The 20,066-nt window shown below is 41.3% G+C and overlaps 1 protein-coding gene and 3 gene segments (V, D, J or C); 1 reads left to right on the forward strand and 3 right to left on the reverse strand.

Moving 5' to 3' along the window:
- Nucleotides 1-3,182: 3,182 nt before the first annotated feature.
- On the reverse strand, nt 3,183-3,698 carry LOC119907541. The segment is given in 2 exon segments: nt 3,183-3,537; nt 3,635-3,698. Coding segments are annotated over 2 exon segments (393 nt in total).
- Nucleotides 3,699-3,914: 216 nt separating this feature from the next.
- On the forward strand, nt 3,915-4,824 carry LOC119907707. The segment is given in 2 exon segments: nt 3,915-3,918; nt 4,240-4,824. Coding segments are annotated over 2 exon segments (417 nt in total).
- Nucleotides 4,825-4,826: 2 nt separating this feature from the next.
- On the reverse strand, nt 4,827-6,381 carry LOC119907570. The segment is given in 2 exon segments: nt 4,827-6,110; nt 6,327-6,381. Coding segments are annotated over 2 exon segments (360 nt in total).
- A 5,463-nt stretch (nt 6,382-11,844) lies between these two features.
- On the reverse strand, nt 11,845-16,226 carry LOC119907708 (immunoglobulin lambda-1 light chain-like). Its single transcript, XM_038725413.1, has 4 exons — nt 16,172-16,226; nt 15,639-15,955; nt 13,050-13,104; nt 11,845-12,942 (listed from the first exon to the last, which is right to left on the reverse strand). The coding sequence occupies exons 1-4, from the start codon at nt 16,221-16,223 to the stop codon at nt 12,611-12,613; spliced, it is 756 nt and encodes a 251-aa protein (XP_038581341.1). The 5' UTR covers nt 16,224-16,226; the 3' UTR covers nt 11,845-12,610.
- Nucleotides 16,227-20,066: the final 3,840 nt, after the last annotated feature.

A 20,066-nucleotide genomic window follows, 5' to 3' on the forward strand; every position in this document is an offset into this window, starting at 1 on the left:
AGCCGAGAACGGGCTCCCGAACGAGGAAAGGAAGCGTCGGAGCCAGCGGATGAAGGTCGGGAAAAAGCCTCAGCCGTCCCGAAATCCTCCGACAGATCACGCTGTGAACCCCATGAGTGAAGCCGCCGGGCCGCCTCAGCGGCCGCAGGGCCCGCACCACGGGGAGAACACATCCGGCCATCCTCGGAAAAGAGAGCCATGCTGTACCTCAGTACCCGCACGGAAAGGGCTTCGCAATGGGCGCAGGCAGCCCCCTCGAGAGCTGCCCGGGCGTGCTCCATCCCCAAACATGAGACACACATCTCATGAGAATCTCCATCCGTGATGTACCGAGGGCAAGAAAAAACACACCTTCTGTACATCTGGTTGCCGGACATGCTGGTAGACTTCTTCTTCAGGTAAGACACACTGCTTGTAGGACTGGAGCTTTCTTCAAACAACATACAGAGCGCCTGCTGAATAAAAAAAAAGCTAATGAGTGTGTACAGGTGTGCTTTATACTCCTCCGGTTATTCCGTCACACCTTACCGTTCTAGCAACAGGCCAATAGGATTGGAGTGATTTCATTCACGTTCAGACCTGCTTCGCCTAGAGGCGTTCCCATAGTGTCGTAACCGACGCAGTTCGAGTTCCCTCGAAGGGGAACCAGCAGCCTCCTCTGCTGCAACCAGCAGGACGTTTTCCATCTTCACGTTGTTTTAATCAGTCAAAATGTGTCTCAATATCTGCAGAAATATATATGATTTATATATATTTATTTATCTGCACCACAATCAGTGTCTTTGCTAGCTTTACCACTGCCACTAAAAAAATTTAGTTTGTCAGGTTAAAATGTTTTTTCCTGTAGACTCTGAAGCTCTTCAACAGGTGAACTCCAAAAGCACAAACATTTGTCTTTTTAAAGCTGATAAAACTGAGGCAGCGTTCTAACGGAGGGAACCTTTCAGGTTGTTGACACTGACTTTACTTTACTGCCCCTCAGTGGTTGAGTTAGAGACTTCAGCCAGACTGAATAACTGCCAAACAGTTATTACCAGCAGTACTCAGAGCCGGTCCTGACCTCCCTTGGGCCCTATGCGAAATCCTGCCATGGGGCCCTTCTACCTGAATCATGAGCAATGTAAACAGTTTGCCATTGCTGCACAGTCACTAATGACCCTGCAGTGCTCTCACTACAACCCTCCCTCCTTTAAATCAGTCTGTCTCTGTAATAAGCCTGAATGGAAACCAGTGCTGGTTTGAATGGACCTCTGCGCACAAACTGGGTCATTTGGTGGATGGCTGTACATTGTAAATTATAGATAACGATAAATGTCATCAGCTACATCAGGCCCATTCAAACTGGCTCCCCACATTTCCTTTATTATTGTCTTGTTTTAAAATGATATGCACCTCTGAGGAGTGCCTGCACATCCGGGTATTGTTTGAACTGGTCCTCATAGAGGTCTCAGCGGGAAGGCGCAAGTTTTCTTACGTGCATATAAACGCATGTTCACGCGTGGCGCGGTTTTCTTTTCCAAGCTGCAGTATATAAACACCGTTGCATGTTGGCGTTTATCAAACGTTATGAATATTTGCCGGGCGCTGCCCTGCTGGGTCAGCAAGACAGACGGTCTAGAGAGATGCACTGCAGCCAACACATTAACTTACTGTGATCTGCTGACATCAGACTTTGAGAGGAGAGAACACCAGTTTACCGGACTGCTGTTCCCACAATTCACTCTCCTTGATGTTTTCCTCTTCTTGTGCCCAGAAGGACATCGATTCCCTTTTCATCCTTCCATCAAAACATTGACACTCACTTTCACCTTTGACACGAGAGTAAGGCGGGGCCCTGCTTAATATGCGGGGCCCTACGCGACGTGCGTAGTGAGCGTTTAGGACGGGCCGGCTCTGGTAATACTAGAATTTGCACTATAGTTGTGAGCTAATACAAATCTCTAACTTTAAAATATTCCTGAAATTGTTTCTGATTTGCCTTTGTCTATTGGACCACCTCCTTTTAATTTAACTTACTGAATATGAAGCGCTGCCTGCATTGCCCCCCTGTATACCTAACCTTTCTATGTTTAATGATACAATTTTATCTGGCCATATATTTATTATTTTTGTTATCTTGTTTTGAATTAAGTTTAAACATTGTTTTCTTTACTTATTTTAACCTAAGTTCAGTTTTGAAGTACTTGTACTTTCCCTCTCAGAGAGAAATATTCTGCTATTTTATAGTTTTATACTTTATTGCTACTTTGCTGAACATTTTACATAAAAACATATGATGAGCTCATAATAAACAATGATTTGGCCTGTTTGTGGTCTGTGACCTGGTTGTTGGGCCCCGTGTTTCAGATGTCTGTTCCACAAAAGACATTTCGCCTCATAATTCACACATGGTTTAATTTCAAAAACTGTTTGAGCCCTGAGGAGAACAGAAAAATCAAAGCTTTGTGTTCCACAACTTTGATTCTTCTTCTCTCATGTTCCATTAATCATCTCACGACCCCTCAGATTTATCTTAGGAGGCAAATATGGTTCTTTTAACTTTAGATTTATCTGACAGTCACAGTTCTTTTTCATTAGATTTTGTATGATTAACTTGTTAAACTTTGCTCCACTTCCACCAGTTGTGACACTAAAATGCTGCAGTAACAATATTTCAACACTCTGGAAGGAGCCATTCTGTCCAAATTAGTACTTTTGGATTAACTAGATTTAGCTGATGATGCTGGAGTGAACATTTAAAAACAGGACTTTTACTTGTACCAGAGGACTTTCAGGATTAATATTAGTATTATTATTATTAAATATTATTTCAGTGTTGATGTTTTGACAGTTGTTCTTCACCTTGAACAATATTGACTGAGAGTATTTTGACTCTTGGAGGATAAAAGCCCACACATACAGACGTGTGGTGCTGGACTCCACCATTTAAAGGGCTGTTTGAGGTTAGTACTTGATGATTAGTTGTCATAGTTAAGGTTAGGGTAAAGGGGCTAGAAAATGTATTATGTGAATGACTTGCCCCCAAGACCATAGTGCCATAACGGTGTGTGTGTGTGTGTGTGTGTGTGTGTGTGTGTGTGTGTGTGTGTGTGTCCTCAGTGAACTGTATCAGTCTCTGCAGTAGCTTCCAGCTGCAGCAGTCAGTTCAGTTTCTGTTCAGTCTAACTGAGGGAGGTTTTTGTACGACGCTTTTTCACTGTGTGAACACAAGCTGACTGTTGATATAATGATAACTCTGACAGTAGTAAACTGCTGCATCTTCAGCCTGAACTCCACTGATGGTCAGAGTGAAGTCAACTCCATTCCCTGCTCCACTTCCACTGAATCTGGAGGAGATTCCAGAATATCTGTCTGATGTTCTGTAGATCAGAAGTTTAGGAGCTTCTCCAGTTTTCTGATGGTACCAGGACAGGTAGTATTGTGAACCAGAGTACTGAGCAACCTTTGGACTGGCCTTACAGTCAATAGAGACAGTCTGACCCAGCTGCACTGATTTGGCTGCTGGCTGAGTCACGACAACATTTTGTCCAACAGACCCTGAGGAGAGAGAAGAAACACTGGACATGAGATGGTGAGGTGAAACTCAGCTACACTCCAAATGATTTTCACATCACAGAAAAATGATTTTCCTCACCCTGAGTGAAGCAGAGGAGAGTCCAGATGAGGACGGAGACCAAAGTCATGTTTTTGATGAGGAGGATTTCTGTGGCTTCTGTTGTCATGAAGGACAGCTGTCAGTCATCCAGTGTTCAACTCTCAGGACTATAAAGTCTCCCAGAGCACTGGAGCATGGTGCTGCTGATGCAAAGTGGCTCTCTATGGAAATGCTCTGACTGACTCCAACAGGGACTTGGATTACTCTGATGATGCTGCTTCTCAATGGATCAATACATTTACCAGAGGATTGATTAGGAATGTGTCAGTGATCATTTTTATGGACATTTGCTTTGATGACTGCAGAAAGATTTTCTTTTACAACATCTTCTGTCTGCTTTCATTTCATTCTAGAGGGATCAATTTGACTTTCACACCAATGGAACAATATATACGTAAAAATGGGATCTCAGTAACTTTTGCCCTTTTGACAGTTTTGACAGTAAATATGTTTTTTGTATTTCCAAATTTAAAACCTGGTTGTTTTATTTCCAGTGCAGTTTGATATCTTTCAGCTCATATGAGGACTCTTTCTGTGCTGATATGCATGAGAGGTTTCTTAAAGGAAGTGAAACAATGTGTGAGTGAGTGACTGGTGGAGCAGAAACCAGCTGTGTGGTCCCCGTCCTCTAAGCCGATTGGTTCTTCTCCTAGGTGATGTCCGTCCCACCCTGACGGTGCTGCCCCCCTCCAGCGAGGAGCTGCAGCAGGGGAAGGCCACGCTCATGTGCCTGGCCAACAAGGGCTTCCCCTCAGACTGGAGTCTGGCCTGGAAGGTGGACGGCAGCAGCAGCAGCAGCAGCAGCAGCAGCAGCAGCTGGGAGGAGAGCAGGAGCCCCGGGGTGCTGCAGAAGGACGGCCACTACAGCTGGAGCAGCACCCTGAGGCTCTCTGCAGACCAGTGGAGGAAGGTGGGCTCTGTGACCTGTGAGGCCACCCAGGGCTCCCAGACTCCGCTCTCAGAGACACTGAGGAGAGACCAGTGTTCCCAGTCCTGACCTGACTCACTGGGACTCTGCTACTGGTTTTCCTCTGCTCCTGCTCTCACTCTGCACTCTGGAACTGTCTCTCTCTTTTATTTGACATCTTTCAACAGCAAGATTTACTAGCTTGTTGCACTGTTTCAATATTATTTCAGTGTTTCCAGATAATAAAGACCTTTTCATCCAATCAGCTGTTTTCATGTTTATTATTATCAAAGTGTCTTAATAAATGTTCTCTTGATGGTGTCAGTGACTGTTTCACATCCAGAGAACAACAGTTTAACGTCATAATATATTTCTAAAGTTACAGAATATTCAGAGTTTACAAACTCAGACAAAACTCCTCATTATGTTTTGGTTACTACAAAACAGTGATGGTAGAAGAAGTCCATCATTTTTCATTCATTATGAATGCGTTGATGAATACTGTCGTCATTCCAGATTACTCTGCAGTAATAAACCTTTTTGGAACAAACCCATGGTAGGTACATTTGAAAATCTGACTTAAGGTTAATAACTTTAATATTTTTATTGCGTAGGTGAATCCAAGAACATTATTATATGAATAAAATATTTTACAAAAATAAACTATAAAGCACAACATTAGTGTAATCTGCTATTCTAACCAGGAGCTATTTACATACTGATTCTGCTGAAGAACCAAAAAGACAAATAAAAGATGAGAAAAGGAAAGGATTCAAATGTTACTAATTTACTTTCTCAATAAACCCTTTTTAGATATCAATCATTAAATGCATTTTTGTTTTGGAAAACAAAACACACAGAATAACTGAAATATGTCATAAACATTGTTTTTAATTTGACAACATGAATAAATTTAGATGTTGAGATTAAATGTATTTTATATCAGCAATGTGTTTGATCAAGTTTGTATGAAAAAATGTAGAAAGTTTTTATTTTAGATCATAGATTAAACTTATCAAAGTTATTGATGTAACTTAAATGACTGCATTGATGAATGAAACCCTGTTTTAAAAGAATATTAAAAGTATATGTTTGGATTAAGTACTAAATATTTTGTTACAATGTTCAAAATGAATTGATTTGAACTTTTTTTATAAACCTCTGTTGTTTTAGTTTCAGTGCAGCTGTTGAGTCAGATCAGTTCCTCTCCAGCTGAGGGAGGTTTTTGTACGACGTTGTATCACTGTGTGAACGGGAAGCTGTAACTCTGCTGACAGTAGTAAACTCCTGAATCTTCAGCCTGAACTCCACTGATGGTCAGAGTGAAGTCAGTCCCAGATCCACTTCCACTAAAACGATCTGGAACTCCAGACTGACGAGTTGTAGCTCGATAAATCAGGAGTTTAGGAGCTTCTCCAGGTTTCTGAAGGTACCAGTGGAGGGAGCTACCAACACTTGTACTGGCTTTACATTTGAGAGAGACAGCCTGTCCTGGAACAACAGACTGAGATCCAGGAGACTGAGTCAGGACGATTTGTCCTGATGAACCTGGAAAAGATGAAAAAGAGGAGAAGGGTTATTGAGACAAATCCAGCTTGGAGAAAGATGATCAGCATCCAAACAGAAGAGTCTCATTTCTTTAAGATGGAGAACAGATGGAAGAAGGTAAATGCTGCTTGTTTCAGTGTTTCTCCATCACAGCAGAACATCATTGTGGTGAACCTGGTTGCATCCTGAAGCAAAGTTTTCAGAAGAGAGTCTCACCCTGAACAAGGAGCCCCAGGGTGGCCAGCAGTAGAATCAGTGACATCATCATTGTGCTGCCGGCGTGTCAGTGGCTCTGAAAGGCCTGGACAGCCACTGATCAACACTGGCCTCTTAACGGCTGGGAGCAGAGAGGCAGGACAGATATGCAAACACACAGAGTCAGTGAACTGTAGCTGTCCTCAACATATCATGCTGTTTCCTCCTCACTGCTGGGACAGCTGCCTCACAAACAGGCTATATTTGTGACATGAAAGAACCAAATTAGAAATTTTTCAAATGTACGCTTCTGTTAGTTTAACTTTGATTTAAAAAAGAGATGTCTTTTCATTGTAAAGTTTCAAATTGACCTCAAACTGTCTTTGGGTTGAATTCATGCAGCAGAGGGACGACAATTCAAAGTTAGACAATCAAGGCACACAAGCACAGTAATTTATAGATCGAAGTGAAGATGAAACGGCTTCCTGGCAGGTTAGCAAGTCAGAACAGATTTAAACCAATTTAAAAAGAAATGTTGCAGGTAAGGGGTACAGGTAGATAGGATGTAGCAGTTGTTAACCTTTCCTGCTCTCCACTGAGGAGGTGACCAGACACTGTTCTGGACTCACAGAAGATCTAAGCCGGTGTTCAACCCACTGGTTGAATGGGCTGCCTCTGTCCGCTGGGTTGACGGGCTGGCAGTGGTCTGTTCACGGGTGTTGGTCTGCAGTGTGGTCGCAACAGGTAGAAAGGGAAACAGACCGAGTGCTGTGAAAAAACATCATGTGATCAGGCACACCTGCTGCCACTCACTCATGGAGCCGAGGCATGGGGGGGGGCCCTACCTGAGAGAGAGAGAGAGAGAGAGAGAGAGAGAGAGAGAGAGAGAGAGAGAGAGAGAGAGAGAGAGAGAACACAACCCAACCCAAACATGAACCGTAGGGTCGTAACAAGCAGTCTCTTCTTACGTATTTGGTGGTATTTAAATTAGGCTGTGTCGAGATCCCGAAGCACAGACGTTTCGCAACACTGCTCCAAACCATGGTTCAAAACGTCAATGTCACGTGACCGCAGTGAAGCGAGGCTTCAGAGCGTCTCACCCCTGTTTCGACAGGTGGCACACCTGCCGTTTCTACGCTTGATTCGCAGTGTTTGGAACAAACCGCACATCAGCCTATAACTCATTTGACAGATTTGTTCCAAGGACACACAATCATTTGATTTATTGGAGCGTGCTGTAGTATATCCGCACCTGTAGGCCTATGATGGCAAAAAAAATATTTATCTTTGCCAGCAACAAATGTTCCATGTGACCAAATTTTTCCAAGGCTGGGGAAAAACCCGACTCAGCCCCAAAACAACTGCATATTTCTGAATACTATTCTTGACATATAACAAATATGAGACATTGTTCCACTTTTCTTAAAACAACTTCAACTTTACTCAGTTACGGATTTTTAATCCATTACACCTCATCACTGCCAGCACTCATTATTATTATTAATTATTATTACACTAGGGCCAATATCTTTTCTGCTAATTATCATTCCACCTTTATTAATAAGCTACTGTATAATACCGTAGATATCCACATTTATTATCATTTATCATTAGGCTATATTCTTAGATTTGTATACTTTATTATATTCTCTACTCACTAAATTCTACCTAGTATTTTTATTCCTTTTATGCCTTGCGAGTATCTGCAACAAAGACTTCACCGTGGTAGATCAATAAAGTATTCCGATTCAGAACACGAACAAGTTGTCTCTATGGGTTAGTGGTTAAGACACATGCGTTTGGTGTGAGAGACCTGGGTTTGATTCCCACCGTGATACATGTGTACCTGAGCAAGACACTTAACCTCTAGTTGCTCCCAAGGTGCGTCCTCTGACATGCTTTTGAGAAAAGCGTCGGCTAAATGAGTGATTACTTACGAAACAACACAGATGTGTTTTAGCCTATTTAAACACACTTTTATTGCAATCCCCATCTGCTGTCTCTGACAATCTGAAAGCGTTTCTTTGTTGTATGGTGATTTCTCCGAAATCCTGTTGGTCATGTATTGATAAGACGTTTAGAATAGTAAACGCGGGTCAGTCATTGTTTCAATGAAACCCCGACCAAGATGTGTCGATATCAAAAGTGACCAGTAGGTGTCACCGTGGAGACGGGTGTCGAAGTTTTTTGAAGCCTCGACACAATTCCGGCACAATTGCTTCAAACGTTTCAATGTTTCACAAAGCCTCGCTTTTCCCATCACTAATTTAAATCCCCTATTTCCAATACATTTTGGCTCATTCCTTTGAGTTGACATTGGGTCTTCTGGGATCATTGAGATCACCTGTTGCACAGGGTGTGGGAACTGACTCCTTAACAATGATTGAGAGCAGCTTGGTGATTCTCTTCTTGGCAAATCAGGGTGTGATGACGCCCATTCTTGAAGGCATAAGAGAGGTGGGCAACAGCACAGCCAGGGCTAGTGACAAAGCCTCATGAAGATTTATAGGCTTTTTTTCTGATTGTAAGTGCTGCAAGAACTGTAGCCTATGTGGTGTATAATATATGTGCATTTGACTCATAACAGTTTAAAATAGCACTGTAGCAGCTGGACAGAGGGTCAGTGACCTCTTAAGGGGAGAGCAGTGATTGATGATTATGTAGGGAGTGAACCCTTCTATAGAATTTGACCTCTGACCCCGTGTTTTGTTACCTCAGATTAGTACTGAACCCTTCTGGTGTCTAACAGATGCCGACACAAATCCTATAGAACTGTGCCCTTATATGGATTGGTGCCTTAGTTTGCAGACTCAAACCCTTCTATGGTATCAGATATCTAACAGAGACCTAAACATGTCCTATATAAGCTATGTTTGATGTACAGAGAGGCAGAGTGGTCATCGGGCTGGGTCTCTCTCCAAGCTGCTGCAGAACTTGTAATTGATGCTGAACTCCTTGATGTAATAAACTTTTATAATCAAGAACAGTGTCAAGCGGGTTTCTTCTCAACACATCATCGTAGCATTATTGTTCGGACACCACACCTACATGTTGCTACCTGCCACTATGTCTAAATAAGGTTTAAAAAAGTTTCCTTAAATCATCATTATCTGCTATAATAGTAAACCAGGCAGTATAAGCTACAATAAAGAAAGCACACTGTTAAATACTTCACCTCTGGACCTCTGCAGTGGCACTGGCTGTTGCATTTGACACATGCTGCTGTGCATACAGATGGCTGTCAACATTTATTCCCTGGCTTTTAATTCACCATGAGAGCTGCTGTGGTCTTCATTGTCGCTGTCAGTGTTGCTGTTATTTGTTTTGTTTTTATTTATCATGAGCATATTTTATATCATCTCTGTAAAGCACTTTGGTAACCTTGAGTAAAGTGGAGTGGATTGGATTCTATTTTATATTCACGAATTGTCCCGTCAGCTGAATTTTTTTGTTTGCCTTTATATAAATAAAGACATTTCCACCATAAATTGGAGCAGAAAATGTCTCCAGAATGCAGGAAATTAAGTGTTTAATGCTTCAATTTTTGGGGGGAAGACCCCCAGACCCCCACTCATATATTTCAGATTTCTTCAAAATGGTGTTAAAAATCTTCTCGTCTTGTTGTTGTGCATCATCATGTCTCATGACCCAAAATGTATCATCACGCCCCAAATTTGAGTACTTGTGTCCCTCCACTTTTCAACACAAAGTGAAATGCACAGAACTGTTCATTGGGGAGACTAAACAACCACGACACAAACGCATGGCTCAACACAGAAGGGCCAACTCCTCAGGTCAAGACTCTGCAGTCTACTTACATCTGAAGGACAGAGGACACTCGTTTGAGGACCACCAGGTGCACATTTTAGACAGAGAGGATGGATGGTTTGAAAGAGGTGTCAAGGAAGCCATTTACATCTGGGTTGAGAAGCTGTCGCTGAACAGAGGAGGGGGTCTACGCCACCACTTATCCCCCACTTACAATGCTGTCCTTTCATCAATTCCCAGGAAACTGAACAAGCGTAACCTATTGGCCTCAGGTGAAGATACCAATGATGTTGTTACCACTGCCAGGAGCACTAACGTACCAGCGGTATCGATGATCCTAGCTAACGACCCCACAGAGGTTAAATAGCTGAGTTTCCCTATCGATCAGTCAGAACTGAAGAAGTCTCTTGGATGAGAGACAAAACATTTTCCAGTATCTTCAACCAAGTCCAGTTGCCTTGACTTTAACCTTCTTTGGATAACTATGACCTGGATGACTGAGAACCTTCACAGACATGTTATAGTTATAGTAGCTAGTTATAATTCTTCCATTTTTGAAAATGCTCCTTTACTGCTAAAGTTGATGTCCTGCACAATAGGTTTCAGTTGGATTTAAAGGGGCTATACGTAGTTTTAAAAAAATTAACAAATCACTTTTTTATTGCCTGTGGGTGAAGATGTTGTAACCTCACACACAAACGATCCACTTACTGGGTTTTATTGTGATCTCTGAAGGCCAGTATGTCAGTTCCTATATGGAGGAAATCTGGAGGAAGACTCAGGGTTGGATTTTACAGAAATCCCTTGCTTTGATGCACTCTTGCCTTGTCTACTGACCCTGCGCTACGACACTGCAGCTACTGACATGAAGTTCCCTAAAACAAAAACACAACCAGGTCCGAGCACAACACAAACTCCAAGTCAGGATAAAAAACAAGAATAAAATTTCTGTGCTGGAGCCCGTCAGGCCAAACGAGAATCATATCGACATCGGTTGAAAGGGCAGTCAACGAAAGGCTTCAGACATGGAGAGCCCTCCACCTTGTTTTGGAACCAACAAAACTGACCCAGAGTTGGCTTTCTTCCTGTTGGACAGGTAAACTAATATTACAGCAAGGCACATTAAATAAATTGTGATTTTGTGCTTTAGTTGGCTCATGTTATATAACGTTAGCTCGCCGGCTAACACTGACCAGTTGCTAATGTTATCCTTTGCTAAATACTGTAGTTTCATGGCTTTCCACATCACCAGCTAACGTGACCCATCTTACTATCCTGTGTACAACCGGTATTATTTCAAAGTGTTGATTTGAGACTCCAACAAATGATGGAACGGTACAAAGCAAATGTGGAGCGGGAGTTTATGTGAGTTTCAGCATGTTGTGTGACGCTGTCTCCCGATGTGTCAGATTCTGCTCGCTCATGAGTTCAAGCACGAGCGCACACGGTCGCAATCTAAAACCTGCACCGCTGAAAACTATATACTGCCCCTTTAGTTCATTTTGGGAGCAAAACAGTCAAGAGGAAGTTAATAACTTCATCTTTTAATTGTGAACATGTGAAACAGAACTGATGGTTTCTGAAGTTATTTGTTCCAATTAAAACTCAAAGTTGTGGTACTTTGGAAAACATGAGTGCCACTACACAGATGATACACATAATACAGATAATACACAGTCGTACATTTTTCACCAAATGATTTCTGTTGATAAAAATGTGCTTATTTTTTCATCAGAATCATTACTGAATGTGACAAATTCGACGCTGTTAATGAAAGACAAAACAGAATTTATTATATTTAGAACAACTTGAAATCTCTGTGCTAAATGTCAAGCGGTTCACTGACCTCATGCACCACATGATGTCCACTGTCCAAACCTCACTTCACATGGTGCATTCCATCCCCAAAACATTCAGCATTGTTTGGTCAGACAGCTTTTGAAACTTCTTCTGAAGATCCCTCAAGTTGTGCTTCAAACCGCCTCATGCATCATCGAAAACACACCAACCCCTACAAAGAACTTATCTGGTTTTTGGACTCATGGTGCAACCACATTGATCAACATATGCATATATTATTATGTTTTCAGTTCTGTGAATTTGTAATTTTCTTCCAGCTCCATGATGTCGATCTCTGTCTCCTGTCTCAGCTTTGTATACTGTGTCTGATGGAGGTCAGGGTGATGTTTGCAGGAGCACAGGGGAACCACCTTTTGAAAAATGTATATATGCTGAGTGGACTGTGTTAGATAAAAGGGATTAAAACCAAATTAATTAATACACTGAATTGAAAAGTAAGAGACATCATCTGAGTTTGATCCTCTGCTTGCTGTTTTCAGTCAGCTGTGGTTTGTTGGTCGACATCAATGAAGCTGACATGTTGGATATTCTTGTGCTTTTAACGTGTGTGTGTGTGTGTGTGTGTGTGTGTGTGTGTCCTCAGTGAACTGTATCAGTCTCTGCAGTAGCTTCCAGCTGCAGCAGTCAGTTCAGTTTCTGTTCAGTCTGACTGAGGGAGGTTTTTGTACGACGCTTTTTCACTGTGTGAACACAAGCTGACTGTTGATCCAATGATAACTCTGACAGTAGTAAACTGCTGCATCTTCAGCCTGAACTCCACTGATGGTCAGAGTGAAGTCAGTCCCAGATCCACTTCCACTAAAACGACCTGGAATCCCTGACATTCTCTCGTTGGTGTTGCGAATGAGTAGTTTAGTAGTTTCTCCATCTTTCTGTTGGTACCAGTGTAAACAGTAAGCACTGCTACAGCTCTCAACCTGCTGACTGACCCTACAGCTGATGGAGACGGAGGCTACCAGAGCAGAGCTCACTGCTCCAGGCTGAGTCACTGTGATCTGGCCTCTGGACTCTGAGGATACAGAGACAAACACATAAAGCAGCGTCATGGTTTTGTGGGCTTCATTTCAGAGGGACGGATGTTCATAGAGGAGAGGAGTTTGATTCTCTGGACTTTACCTGTGAAGCAGCAGCAGAGGAGAGTCCAGATGAGGACGGAGACCAAAGTCATGTTTTTGATGAGGAGGATTTCTGTGGCTTCTGTTGTCATGAAGGACAGCTGTCAGTCATCCAGTGTTCAACTCTCAGGACTATAAAGTCTCCCAGAGCACTGGAGCATGGTGCTGCTGATGCAAAGTGGCTCTCTATGGAAATGCTCTGACTGACTCCAACAGGGACTTGGATTACTCTGATGATGCTGCTTCTCAATGGATCAATACGTTTACCAGAGGATTGATTAGGAATGTGTCAGTGATCATTTTTATGGACATTTGCTTTGATGACTGCAGAAAGATTTTCTTTTACAACATCTTCTGTCTGCTTTCATTTCATTCTAGAGGGATCGATTTGACTTTCAGACCAATGGAACAATATATACGTAAAAATGGGATTCATTCTGAACAACTGTGTCACTGTTTGATAAATATAACATGAAATAGTTCATTCTTTTAAAAACAGCAAGTGTGTTTGTTGAGTTTGTTGTGTTCAAAGTCAGAGAGCCGTGTCTCTCTACAGTGAGAGGTTTTTGTACGACGACTCAATCAGTTTGTATCACTGTGGTACACGTTCGGTGGAGGAACCAGACTGGATGTTGGAAGTAAGTTTCTGCACAAATATTAAATATCGTATCATAGTAGTAGTAGTAGATATAAATTTCCTCTGGACTGATCTAAATCACTTTAAAGACTCAATCTTATTGTACGTTTCTCCTGTTTAACCATGAAGCTGAACTCAAAGCAGCTTTACTGAACTTCTCTTTAAACGTTCCATTTAATTTGTGAAATGTGAACAGCTTGAACTGCAGCAAAGATTAAAGAACAACACTCGTACTTTAAAAATCATTCAGCCTTTAATTTTGCATTTTAAACTGTTTAGAAGTTGAGTTCAAATTATTTTGAATAGTGTGAATGAAGATAAAAATGTTTCCAAATCTCTGATCTTCTAAAATTACTCAAATTGTCTTTTAACCTCAGTTTGAAATAATGTTGACAGTTCTCTGATGCTGTTTGTAAATCTGTCTGAGGAACAGGTTACCTGTGGTCGTCTCTTATTTTGGGCTGATAATGTCCTTTAACAGTGGATCTCATTAACTTTTGCCCTTTTGAGAGTTTTGACAGTAAATATGTTTTTTGTATTTCCAAATTTAAAACCTGGTTGTTTTATTTCCAGTGCAGTTTGATATATTTCAGCTCATATGAGGACTCTTTCTGTGCTGATATGCATGAGAGGTTTCTTAAAGGAAGTGAAACAATGTGTGAGTGAGTGACTGGTGGAGCAGAAACCAGCTGTGTGGTCCCCGTCCTCTAAGCTGATTGGTTCTTCTCCTAGGTGATGTCCGTCCCACCCTGACGGTGCTGCCCCCCTCCAGCGAGGAGCTGCAGCAGGGGAAGGCCACGCTCATGTGCCTGGCCAACAAGGGCTTCCCCTCAGACTGGAGTCTGACCTGGAAGGTGGACGGCAGCAGCAGCAGCAGCAGCAGCTGGGAGGAGAGCAGGAGCCCCGGGGTGCTGCAGAAGGACGGCCACTACAGCTGGAGCAGCACCCTGAGGCTCTCTGCAGACCAGTGGAGGAAGGTGGGCTCTGTGACCTGTGAGGCCACCCAGGGCTCCCAGACTTCGCTCTCAGAGACACTGAGGAGAGACCAGTGTTCCCAGTCCTGACCTGACTCACTGGGACTCTGCTACTGGTTTTCCTCTGCTCCTGCTCTCACTCTGCACTCTGGAACTGTCTCTCTCTTTTATTTGACATCTTTCAACAGCAAGATTTACTAGCTTGTTGCACTGTTTCAATATTATTTCAGTGTTTCCAGATAATAAAGACCTTTTCATCCAATCAGCTGTTTTCATGTTTATTATTATCACAGTACTATGAATGCTTTCATGACTGTAGTATCTTTTCTGTTATAGTCACAGATTTATCTGTAATAAAAAACCTTTGGAAAAAACCCATTTTGAGCCATTTCAAAGATAAATCATATCTGTTCATTCTAAACTGTGTAAATAGTAATAACTGTAATATTGTTATTGCTTTTGATGTAATAAAACGTCTAAAGTCTAAAAAATCTCTCATAATCTTAAAAAACATCATCAAAATAAAGATAAATAAGAACCACAGAAACCAAAGATGACAAAAGGAAATAATTAAAATGTTACTGATCGGTCGATCATAATACGTGTTTGTTGAAATACTTGATGTTGAGATTTATTAGTTATTTAATTTCAATAATGAATATGTTCACATTTCTATGAAAAATTGTGCGATCAAATTAACCAAAATATATACAACTAGTGTTCTTGTCTTTTTTAACTTCATAGATTATATTAATTTAAATATTAAAGTACAGCTTTGATAAATTATTTCAATCCTATTTTAATAAAGTTATCAAAAGTATAAATGTTTGGATCCAATCCAAAATGCTTTTTGCTAAAATGATTTGATATTAAGCTTTTTTTTTTTTTAAAATAAACCTGTTGTTTTAGTTTCAGTGCAGCTGTTGAGTCAGATCAGTTCCTCTCCAGCTGAGGGAGGTTTTTGTACGACGTTGTATCACTGTGTGAGTGGATAGCTTTGATATTGCTGACAGTAGTAAACTCCTGAATCTTCAGCCTGAACTCCACTGATGGTCAGAGTGAAGTCAGTCCCAGATCCACTTCCACTAAAACGATCTGGAACTCCAGACTGACGGGTTGTAGCATAATAAATCAGGAGTTTAGGAGCTTCTCCAGGTTTCTGAAGGTACCAGCTGAGCCAGCTGTAACCAGAACTATAAACACCTGTACTGGTTTTACATCTGAGAGAGACAGTCTGTCCTGCAACAGCAGACTGAGATCCAGGAGACTGAGTCAGGATGATTTGTCCTGATGAACCTGGAAAAGATGAAAAAGAGGAGAAGGGTTATTGAGACAAATCCAGCTTGGAGAAAGATGATCAGCATCCAAACAGAAGAGTCTCATTTCTTTAAGATGGAGAACAGATGGAAGAAGGTAAATGCTGCTTGTTTCAGTGTTTCTCCATCACAGCAGAACATCATTGTGGTGAAGCTGGTTGCATCCTGAAGCAAAGTTTTCAGAAGAGAGTCTCACCCTGAACAAGGAGCCCCAGGGTGGCCAGCAGTAGAATCAGTGACATCATCATTGTGCTGCCGGCGTGTCAGTGGCTCTGAAAGGCCTGGACAGCCACTGATCAACACTGGCCTCTTAACGGCTGGGAGCAGAGAGGCAGGACAGATATGCAAACACACAGAGTCAGTGAACTGTAGCTGTCCTCAACATATCATGCTGTTTCCTCCTCACTGCTGGGACAGCTGCCTGTTTAAAACATCCCACTGTAACTGAAAAAGAACTTGTTTTAAGTAAAGAAAATGTTTTATTTAAATTTTTTAACTGAACCTAACTTATTAAAGCCTTGTTTTATGAAAAATCAGTCGAAGAAGGCAGCATGAAAACAGCATCAGCAAAACACAAGGCAAGGCAAGTTCATTAGTATAGCACATTTCAACAACAAGGTAATTCAAAGTGCTTTTCATAAAATATAAAAGCAACAGGGAAATATAAAAACGTTTAAAAGCAACATAGGGAAATTGAAAAATACACATTAAAATATAACAAAAGTTACAGTGCAGTGTACAATCAGGATTAAAAGAGTTAAATGGAAAATAAAAACAGGCTGAGGGGTTGAGCAAATAACTGAGTTACAATTATTTAGTCCGCAGGCCACTTTGATCCAGTTATACTCTGGACCCACCTGCGCGTTTACAGGTGGACAGAGGTTCCTGCATATCACTCAGGCGCGAGATTTAAGACCACTTCCTTCACTCTGTTCAATCTCGCTCTCATGATCTTTTCACTCAATTACCTACTCATTTCATACCGTGTAATTATTTAAATATTGAATAAAAGCAATGTTAAAAAGCTAAGGAAAAAGAAAACAGGACAGTAAAAGTTACAGTGCAGTGTAAGTTATCAATCTACTAGTTAAAGGCAGTGCTAAAAGGAAAAGTCTTCATTTCAGTCTTAATTTAAAAGAACTGAGAGTTTCAGCAGACCTGCAGTTATCTGGGAGTTTGTTCCAGATATACGGAGCATATTAACTGAACGCTGCTTCTCCTTGTTTAGTTTTGACTCTGGGGACAGAAAGCAGACCTGTCCCAGATGACCTGAGAGGTCTGGATGGTTCATAACGAAGCAGAAGATCGGAAATGTATTTTGGCCCTAAACCATTTAGTGCTTTATAAACTAACACCAGGATTTTGAAATGAATTTTTTGACATAAAGGAAGCCAATGTAAAGACCTCAGAACTGGAGTGATGTGATCCTCCTTTATGGTCTTAGTGAGGACTCGAGCAGCAGCGTTCTGAATCAGCTGCAGCTCTCTGATGGATTTCTTAGGGAGCCCTGTAAGGACGCTGTTACAGTAGTCGAGTCGACTGAAGATAAATGCATGGACAAGCTTTTCCAGGTCCTGCTGAGACATAAGTCCTTTAATCCTTGATATATTCTTCAGGTGATAGTAGGCTGACTTTGTAATTGTCTTAATGTGGCTCCTCAAATTCAGATCTGAGTCCATGACGACACCAAGATTTCTGGCTTGATTTGTGGTTCTTAACATTACAGATTGAAGTCGAGCACTGATTTTCAATCCTTCCTCCCTGGCTCCAAAAACAATAACTTCAGTTTTATCTTTGTTTAATTGGAGAAAATTCCGACACATCCGATCGTTGACCTGCTCAATAGAGTTACTCAGCACCCGTATGGGATCATAGTCCTGGTGATATGGTTATGTAAATCTCTGTGTCATCTGCATAATTATGGTAACACTTTGTTGTTTTTCATAATCTGAGCCAGTGGAAGCATGTAAATGTTAAACAAAAGAGGTCCCAGAATGGAGCCTTGGGGAACTCCACATGTCATATTTGTCAGCTCAGATGTGTGATTACCTATAGACACAAATTAGTCCCTGTCCTTTAAGTAGGATTCAAACCAGTTTAGTACTGTGCCAGAAAGTCCAACCCAGTTTTCAAGACTGTCTAGTAATATGTTGTGGTCGACCGTGTCGAATGCAGCACTGAGATCCAATAATACTAAGACTGAAATTCTGCCACTGTCAGTGTTTAAATGGATGTCATTGAAGACCTTAACAAGAGCCGTCTCAGTGCTGTGGTGTGGTCGAAAACCTGACTGGAAGACATCAAAACAGTTATTTAGTGCCAAGAAAGCACTAAGCTGTTGGAAAAACAGCCTTTTCAATGATTTTACTTAAAAATGGGAGATTTGATATGGGCCTATAATTGCTCATTAGTGAACTGTCTAGATTGCTCTTTTTTAAGAGTGGCTTAATGACTTTTCAGGGCCTGTGGGAAAAACCTGAGACGAGAGACATGTTGACAATTTGTAGTAGATCTGAGGCCATGCATTTAGACACATTTTAGAAAAAACGTGTCAGCAGAATATCAAGGCAGCATGAGGAGGATTTCAGATGTTGTATTATGTCCTCCAGGTTTTTATGGTTAATAGAATAATAATAATAATAATAATAATCCTTATTTGTAGAGCACTTTTCAAAAACAAGTTACAAAGTGCTTTAACAAGTGTAAAGAATAATACAAAAAAACAAGATAAGAGCATGAAAAATTAATATAAAATTAGTAAAATACAATAAATAAAAGGGATAAAATAAAGTCAAATAAGATCGGGAAAGGCTCTCCTATAAAAGTATGTTTTAAGAAGGGACTTAAAAGAGTTCTCTGATTCAGCCGACCTGATTTCCTCGGGCAGGCTGTTCCAGAGCCTCGGGGCCCTGACAGCAAACGCTCTGTCCCCTTTAGTTTTCACTCGAGACTCTTGAACAGACAACAGACCTCTGCCCGAGGATCTCAAGGTACGTGCTGGTGTGTATGGGACTAAAAGTTCAGAAATATAACAAGGCGAGAGGCCATGAAGAGCTTTAAAAGTGATCAATTGAATTTTAAAGACAATTCTAATAATAGAATCAAATTGTCTCATGCTATATGAATTGTTTTTAAGTGGACACAGGGACAAGACATATCTTGTTACTGACATGGAGGCACTGATTGCTTGTCTAATTGTTTGAATTTTGTCTGTGAAGAAGGAGGCAGATTCATTGCAGGCCCTGGTGGATAGAAGGTCAGAGGCTACAGACACAGGAGGGTTGGTTAGCCTGTCCACAGTAGCAAACAGGACACGTGCATTATTAGTGTTTTTGGTGATGATGTCAGAGAAGAAGGACCGCCTTGCATTTCTCAGATCTAAATTATAAATACGAAGTCTCTCTTTATAGATGTCATAATGAACCTGGAGATTTGTTTTCCACCACCTGCGTTCAGCTTTTCGACACTCTCTTTTTTGAGTTCTAACCAGCGTGGCATTTCTCCATGGAGATCTTCTCTTACCAGAGACCACCTTCACCTTGGCTGGTGCAATGGCATCAATAACATTTGTAATTTTAGAACTGAAATTATCTACAAGCTCATTGACTGAGGCCCATGAGAGGGCGGGTGTTGAGGAGAAAGCCTCAATAAATTTTTCACTAGTGTTTTCAGTGATTACCTCTGTTTTAACATTTGTGTGCACACAGATAGCACTCTCAAAGAAAACACAGGAATGATCAGAGAGAGCAACATCAGTCACCACAACCTTGGAAATGTCCAGACCCTTGGAGATGACCAAGTCCAAAGTGTGCCCCTTATTGTGTGTGGGCCTCGTCACATGTTGAGTCAGTCCATAATTATCGAGAACACAACACACAGTTCTTTAGTCCCTCTGTCCTGGGGGTTGTCAACATTAATATGTTAAAATCACCAACAATAACCACACAGTCAAAGTCAATACAGATTATAGACAGCAGTTCACCAAAGTCATCAAAAAAAATTTGCATAGTATTTAGGGGGCCTGTAGATATTTAGAAAAATAGCTCAGAGCCACATATTCAAAAGAAGCAAAATTCCCATAAGACATCTTT

Source organism: Micropterus salmoides, unplaced genomic scaffold (assembly GCF_014851395.1).
Source record: "Micropterus salmoides isolate LMB-PRFRI ecotype aquatic unplaced genomic scaffold, ASM1485139v1 Ms_hic_scaffold_17, whole genome shotgun sequence".
NCBI classification, from domain to species: domain Eukaryota; kingdom Metazoa; phylum Chordata; class Actinopteri; order Centrarchiformes; family Centrarchidae; genus Micropterus; species Micropterus salmoides.

Bases quoted from the DNA above. Each gene is read 5' to 3' on its own strand.
- LOC119907708 (XM_038725413.1), bottom strand. From the start codon at position 16,223: ATGATGATGTCACTGATTCTACTGCTGGCCACCCTGGGGCTCCTTGTT. The intron at 15,956-16,171 runs GTGAGACTCTCT...CATCTTTTCCAG, and splicing joins CCTGGGGCTCCTTGTTCAGG to GTTCATCAGGACAAATCATC. The intron at 12,943-13,049 runs GTAAAGTCCAGA...CTGTATCCTCAG, and splicing joins CCTCTGCTGCTGCTTCACAG to AGTCCAGAGGCCAGATCACA.